Source organism: Lytechinus variegatus, chromosome 17 (assembly GCF_018143015.1).
Source record: "Lytechinus variegatus isolate NC3 chromosome 17, Lvar_3.0, whole genome shotgun sequence".
In the NCBI taxonomy this organism is placed as follows: Eukaryota; Metazoa; Echinodermata; class Echinoidea; order Temnopleuroida; family Toxopneustidae; genus Lytechinus; species Lytechinus variegatus.
The window spans coordinates 3,428,354-3,436,513 of NC_054756.1; the positions used below are offsets into that span (position 1 = coordinate 3,428,354).

Genomic DNA, 8,160 nt, shown 5'->3' on the forward strand with positions numbered 1-8,160 from the left:
AAATGAAATAATTTACATATATTTCTAATTTCCCATTCAAGGTTTCAGATAATTCTATCTCCCTGCTATTCAATGTTTACTATTAACCCAATCAATTGCTACAATTAATAGCTCCTTTTCTTTGAATTCCGTATTTTTTTTAAAGCAGTAGGCCCCGACACAGACATCCACATTCTAAAAATACACAACATAAAGTAAAGTGGCCTTTAAAGATCATTATTTTTTGCGTAAATGTAAATTGAATGAAGAAATTAAATAGTCACATCCGTTTCTACTGCACCCAAGTCCTTGCTAGCCACGCGTGATCATATCTTTTGTATTATCCAATGAATCAATATTTACTTTCTAAATAACCTCGCATCTTTAGTTTTTATTGGTCGCACAGTGCCATATAGTGAATCGTTTAAATACATATCAGAAGGCATGGTGTGTTTACTTTAGTCCTAAAGACATGAGAGAGGGAAATTTTGAAAATGACCGCTGCCGGGGGAAAAGAACCAAATTCGATTTCTGACATCAGTTCCTGTGCGAAAAAGCCGTATAGGCCTACATGGTTTAAAACCTACACGAATAGTGTACTCTATCTTTAGGTTTATGAGAGAAAATGGATTACGACAAGGGTGACGACATTCTACAAATTTAAAGGAACAGGAATTCCGCAAAGTCTACGACATCATATTGAGACGGGTGAGGTTCTTCAAAATCCCAATTTCGCTGAATGAATACCTAAATTTGGCTCTGCAATTCTTATAAAAGCTGAGGACATAGGACCTTACCGTCACTCATCCGAAGCAGGTAAAAGAATTTGAATATCTTATTTTTTTCATCTAAAGCATTCTTATCCCGCAGTTTGATAGCCGATCTGGAGAATTATAAAGGAGTCTACTTAGCCACATCTTGCAAACCCTTATTAAAATATAATTTTGTACTACGCAGCATTCTCTACACTTGTGCGTTAATGATGGTATGTATTTTTATATATTTTTCTTTTTCTTTCCGTTTTATTCTTACTTTTAAGGATTTTCTTGCCACTTGTTTGTACCTATTTCTTATAAAAGACGAAATACAAATATATTGGAAATCAACAATCAATAGCTGATACATCAATAGATGTATTTTGGCAGCAACACTCTAAATTACAGGGATTTTAAATAAGTCCACATGGACTGTAGTTAGGGACCAATCGAATTTCGGATTTAGTTTAAATCCTCAAGACTCATTTTTAAATCTCGAAAGATTTAAATCTAAATCATTTGAGATTTAAATTTAAGTCTTTAGGATCAAAACTAAATCCAGAAATCGATTGGTCCCTAACTACAGTCCATGTGGACTTATGTAATTTAGAGTGAACATAGAATCACTGTCTTAGTCCACCGGGTAGGCCATTATACATCCTCAAAAGAGCATGTGAATGAAAAGTCATTCTCAAATTTGTTTTATTTTATTGAATATTTGGCCAATTATAGCCTATATTAATTCTGCGTGGTGGTGAGTGGTCTTCAATCATATAGGCCTAAATTCTCTGCCACAAATCATTAATATTTCGAAAGACTTGGAAATGGTGATGTTGATTATAACCATTCTGATTTCTTTTCTACCACTACCAGATTGAATTAACCGACTATCTTCTTATAGATAGTCTTTTGAATATTATTCAATGTAAATAATTGTTTTATTTTCACAACCTTCAAAAATATTGGCCGTTATTGACCATCAACTTCTGTCTTTAGGCTTTTATGATATCGACAATGGAACCCGATCAAGATTTGCTGGTACACATGCAGATCTAATTGTCCATACTGTTGTTTTTTACAGGAGTCGAGGATCCTTCTTCTACTTTTCCTTTCTGTCGTCGGGACTATAACATTAGTCCAATCCCTCCCAACACACCGGGACCGGGAAGCTCGATCAGTCATTGGGGATCTGGACCTTCCCAGGAGAGTATTCTGGTCCAACGTGAGCTACGATGTCTCTGTACCTTACGTGAGCCTTGATGAATGGGACCGTATCCGCGCTGATGTGGAGTCATCGGTCCGTTCAGCGCGTCGGGGTGATACTCAGTGTCGTCCAACGCTGCCTTTGGAACCCACATTGCCCAGAGACCTGAGCCTGTGCCCGTGGTCCTACCATACTGAAGACGAAGATCCTGACAGGTTCCCCGTCATCATCCCACAGGCTTACTGTCAATGTTCACGATGTCACTTCAGTAGGCTAATCAACTTCCAAGCCATCGCTGAGCTCCCAGGCATTCGATCTACCTCGGCTTGCAAGGAGGTATACGAGAACCGACGTGTTCTTCGCCGGGCAGTCCCTGGTGATGATACGTCTCCATACGTCCCATATGACGTACCCGTATCGGTGGCGTGTGTGTGCCAGAAACACATATCTTAAATTCAGTTCAGTTCATGTACGTGTTTGAGTGATTCTTTAACATGTAACGCCTAAAATTGCCTATGTGGGTTCAGCTACCTGTAGTTCTTTAAAAGAACATGTTGGTATTTCATATTGAAATTATCAGTTCTAAAGCATCACCTTGTTCTAGTGTAAGATTCATTATAACAACATCAATGTCTGTATTTAATCGTATTTATTCATTGATAGGACTTCATAACTATAGACGTATAGTGTTCTTTGGATTCGTTCATATAATAGTGATATTAATGGATAATATTTTTAAACTCATGTGAGCTACGCCTGTAGGAGATTTTTTTTTTAAAGTTCCAACATATATTAGGCCTTTAGTGTTCGCCATGCTGATATCTGTAGGCCTAAAAACAACGATGGGGATCCACAAGCTCCGATAAGCAGTGCTTCCTTAGTGAATTCCCTCATTTCCAGCCCAGATAATTTTTTTAATCATTATCGTGTTTATTTTATAATGGAACTGTAGTTTATTTGTAATAAGGCCTACGCATATGTTGGAAATTGATATAAACTTGAACCTTGAAAAATGCAATATTGAATATTTTAGAGGGAATTTCATCGAAGTTATTGTTAATGAATGCTACACATTCAAATTAATCATTTTGACAAGACTTGCCTTTTAGAGAAATCAGATTATAAACTTATATCGATTATAATACGAACCATAAATGATTTATTGTGAGACATATACGTTTATGATAGTATCCTGGTCAGCTACAGGATCCTAACCCCCCCCCCCCTCTTTATCGGTGCCACTCACTCCCTCAATTAATCGGTAGGCCCATACCTATATTTTTGTTTCGCCAAATGTCGTGACATTTTGAAAAGACGATTGCTGAGAGCGAGTATATAAGTATAATAATCTTTATCATCAAAGATATGATTAGGAGTAGGTATGATTAGGAGTAGGATGTACGAATAATTACGCAAAGCGCAAAGAAAATTGCTTGAAATTACTTCAACACCTGCAAGAAATTTGTGAAGATTACATCATATAGAAACTAATGGGTAACCTTCAAGCCTGGTTTGTTTTACATGTTATGTAACATGTGCATAAAGAATTATTTATACAATATGTAATTACCCATAATACACTGCCTGGATATTGTCGAGTTCAACATATTCAAGGGCATTGCGTTTTCATGTTTAACATTTTTTTATTCCGATTTTCTTGCTTGAAGTAGGGCCTATACTATTATATATTATATTGTTTTCATTGAAAATGTTTCATTAACGTACCTGTTATTGAAGTTGAAGTTTATTAGACATTTCCATGCAGTCTAAAGCAATTGATCATGATTACGGTTAATGTAAACTTAAAAAAAGTATGTAAAAACAAAGTGTGCTTTCAGTTTAAAGATATCCACGTCTTTTCCTTTATTCCAAATGGAAATTGTCTGAAGTTATTGCCTTGTCTTGATACTTTCTATAAATCTAGATTTGAATTGTTTGCGTTCTTAGCATCTTAGTGACATACAAAATGTGTATTCATCATTGGGCTGCTTTAGATTAACATATGGTAGATTTTTTTTGTCAAGTGCTGTTTCTTATGCGTCTTGCATCATGCAGTGCAAATTAATTCAACTTGCCATTTTCTAATCTTTTTTTTTAATTTACGTAATTCATTACATATCGCAGGTAATTATCGGAGTTTTAATCAAGTTCCTATATAGTGAAGGATGTTTTCTTGCACTTTGTGTGGAAGTCAAAGACTCCCTACCTAGTTACTCAGGCCCTGTACGCATACATTTTGTTATTGTGTGAAAGAATACTTATGCATGTTTTTGTGGAATTATTTATTTACTACACGTTTCATATTCAATTTCTAGTTGCAGTAATTTATTTCAATAAAGTCAAAGAAACTGAATCGTTATCAATCTCTCGTTTTCTCGTATGTTTTTTATGTCTCAGACGTACATTTTATTTCAATAAGATTTGATTTCCTTCAGCGGATTTTCTCAAACGAGCATATTGTGCAATTTTGGGGAAAGAGAGAAAGAGTTTTTACTTTTTTCTGAGTAAACCCTTAAATGCCTTCTGCATCCCGTTCAGCGAGCAACGTCATTGAAATTGAATTTCTTTTCGTTTCGAAGAAAATTTGACCCCAAAAAAGGGGGTTTTCACTAAAAATTAAGGTCATTTGTCCCAGGCACGTGAAATTTGACCAGCAAAACAAAGGTCTTCACTTGTGTATGTACGCCATATTCCCATTAAAATATTTGCTTTTTATCCCCAAGGGGGGGGGGGGCACACTTGTATATGAACGGCATCTTCGCATTAAAAATATTGGCTATGAGTATAAAAAAAAAGAAGGGGCACGGGCGGGATGTGCCCCTTCCCTGCCCCCCCCCCCCGATCCGCCAATGCACTTAAAGTAAATTACTTTAAGCTATATTCAGTCACATCAACGAAACCGAAGGCATGTCATTGGTAATATGTACATCATTAGTCGGTCTGGGGTCGATTATTCGGTCTGTAGTCGATTATTCGGTCTGTAGTCGATTCTGGAACTCTCTCAGTCATGTTAGTGAAGATATCATTAAAGGGGAATGAAACCTTTGGAACAAATAGGCTTGTGTAAAGACAGAAAAATAAAAAAATAAGAATAAAGAAAGTTTGAGAAAAATCTGACAAATAATGAGAAAGTTATGAGCATTTGAATATTGCAATCACTAATGCTATGGAGATCCTCCCATTGGCAATGCGACAAGGATGTGTGATGTCACTGATGAACAACTTTCCCTTTGGTGGACTATAAAATACCCTCAAAATGTCTCTTTTTGCTTTTTCTTATGATGATACAAACTCTCTATCCATGATGTATTCTAAAAAAATATGTATTACATGCCCTCATGTAGAAAGAACACATGATCTATGGATAGATGTGATAAAAGAGGCAATTCAAGTGAAATATATACCAAAGTAATGGGGAGAGTTGTTCACAAGTGACATCACACATCTTTGTCGCATTGCCAATTTGCTATCTCCATAGCATTAGTGATCGCAATATTCAAATGCTCATAACTTTCTCATTATTTGTCCGATTTTTCTCAAACTTTTGTTGATCTGTTTCTTTGATTTTTCTGTTTTCACACAAGCTATCTTGTTCCAATGGTTTCATTCTCCTTTAAAAGCCCATCCCTAAATTCTTTCAAAAAGAAACTTAAAAATCTTTTTCCTAAATCATACAGGCCACCATTTCCTCAATTTTTGATAACTATATAATTAAATTCACCATTTCATGCAGCCGCACGTTGAAGCCCTGCTCTATCATCTTTCTTGATCTCTGACATTTTCACATCCCTCGTATGTGTTTCCTTTTTTTTCTTGTAGGCCCAGAGTATTAGGTTAATCCTAATGCTCTTAAGTAGTTTAACATGGACATTTTTGGTAACAGGCTGATTTTTTTTTTCAGGATAGGTCCAGAAAAATGTCTGAAATAAAAGTCCTCATATATCCTCCTTAACGATTTTCCGTAATCCAAGATGGCGTCCAAAATGGCCGCCGTCAGAAAATGGACATAACTCACTCATTATCCACACTAGACATCCAATTCGGTGCATATCTTATGGTTTAAGGGGGTAAAGAGAGCTATTCAGATTCTGATTTTTTTTCAACAGAAATGACGTAAATATTGATACAAATCATTTGCATATATATATATATATATATAAAACAAATATTTACGTTACAATTCATTGTCATTATACTGATATTAAACAACATCAACTATAATAAACATATAGAAATAAATATGGAACATTTTTTAGACAAATCATAATATACTATTTAAATAGAAAAGAAAATGTGTCTGTGCAAATCGGAGATTCAGTCAAAAGCATAGCTTGGATAATATAAACCTCCCTAAAGGAAGAAAAAGGAGGAGAGAAAGAGACGCAATAGTTGCTATTTGCCTACGGAGACTTACAGAAGAGATAAAAAGAACAAGATTACACAAGGAACAAGACAAAACTAAGAGTTGAAAAAAAACAGGACGAAAAAATTGAGAAAACGAAATGAGGTTCGTAATTCCGAAGGTTCGTGTGTCCAAAAACGAACGAAATGAACAACGAACCTCATTTCGTTTTCGGATAAACGAACCTTCGGAACAACGAACCTTATTTCGTTTTCGGATTAACGAACCTTCGGAACTACGAACCTCATTTCGTTTTCGGATAAACGAACCTTCGGAACAACGAACCTTATTTCGTTTTCGGATTAACGAACCTTCGGAATTACGAATGTATACGATTTTCAGGTCAATGTTAAGGTTTACGTTCAAGACTCTCTGTTATGCTGACACATTACTTCGCAACCGTATGTTGCTTTTCAACCAAACTTGGGTGGTACATGGACTTAAGGGACCTGCATGTTATACTCCAGTCGGAGGTCACATGGTAAGGTCAAAGGTCATTTACAGGTCAACGTTATAGTTAACGTGCAAGACTCTCTTATGATATATAACTCCGCAACTGTGAGTCACTTTTCACTCAAACTTGGATGGTAGATGTACTTAGGAGATATGCATTTAATTGTGTTCAGAGGTCACATGATAAGTTCAAAGGTCATTTTGAGTTCAACGTTAAAATATAGGTGTAAGACTCTTATGACAAATGTTAATGTGTTATTCCATTCCAGATATTTTACAATGAACCTTTGATACAATTTTGCTGCGTGCCATCGCAAATCATGATATTTCTTGTTACTTTCATAAGTGGACGAGACACAACAGGTATTCTCTGTTTTGTCACCTCTGTGTCCATCGTCGTAGGTAATTCTACAACAATTATATATAGAGGGGTCCACCCACTACAAGCATTTGCGTTTTAGTTGACCCCTCCATTTTCTCAGATGTTTATAATGTTAAATGATAATTTGCTTACATATCTATAACACTTTGTTTTGTATTACGTATGAGAAAATATCATATATTGTACATGGCTCAATCTATTTTTTTTTCTTTCAATCTTTATTGATCAAAAAAAAAATCAAAGTATATATCAAACAAATCAACAGGCTATTTACATGATTAAACAGAGCAGCACTTACATACATGTAGGTATATACTTGTCAAGACAGATACATAAAACAAATTAGATATCGAATCTCCACTTTTTATAATGTACAGGTAATTTACCATTTTTCTTCGCCAAAACATATTCAATATCCTTAATACCTTTGATACGAGCTTTGAATTCCACAATATTTGGGGTTTTGTTATTAAATTTACAAAAGTGAACATAGTATTTGAAAGCAAGGAAAATGAATGTTAGAAAATTATCACCTTGAATACCAAAAATCGTTACAAAGGGGAAAGGATAATATTCGAATGTTGTTTTTGGTTTATTATAGATAAAAGATCATCCCATACAATGTTAAACACCGGACAATCACAAAATACAATATGTACAATTGTTTCAGGGTGTCTTTTACAGAATGAACAGTTTGGGGAATCTTCTCTTGATTTATAAAAATGCATTTAGGGCGATTGTCTTATGAAACACCTTGAAATAAAATGATCTGAGACGGCTATCAATAGTACTCTTAAAATTCAGCAAATGTATTTTCTCCCAGTCTACTTTGTCGTATAGGAGGGCAACATGCCTCAATTTATAGTTTACGTTTCATTTGCAAATTTCATTGTAACTATTTTTGATCACTTACTTTGCTTTGTTGAAAATGAAATAAAACAAGTTGAAATTGAAAAAGGACTTATGTTTGGAGATGGTTTCGCCA

The 8,160-nt window shown here is 35.1% G+C and overlaps 1 protein-coding gene across 1 annotated transcript; it reads left to right on the forward strand.

The window, feature by feature from the left end:
- The first annotated feature begins 841 nt into the window (after positions 1–841).
- Positions 842–3,460, forward strand: LOC121431358. Its single transcript, XM_041628898.1, has 2 exons — positions 842–964; positions 1,816–3,460. Exons 1-2 carry the CDS (start codon positions 959–961, stop codon positions 2,389–2,391), a joined length of 582 nt encoding a protein of 193 aa, XP_041484832.1. The 5' UTR covers positions 842–958; the 3' UTR covers positions 2,392–3,460.
- The last annotated feature ends 4,700 nt before the right edge of the window (positions 3,461–8,160 follow it).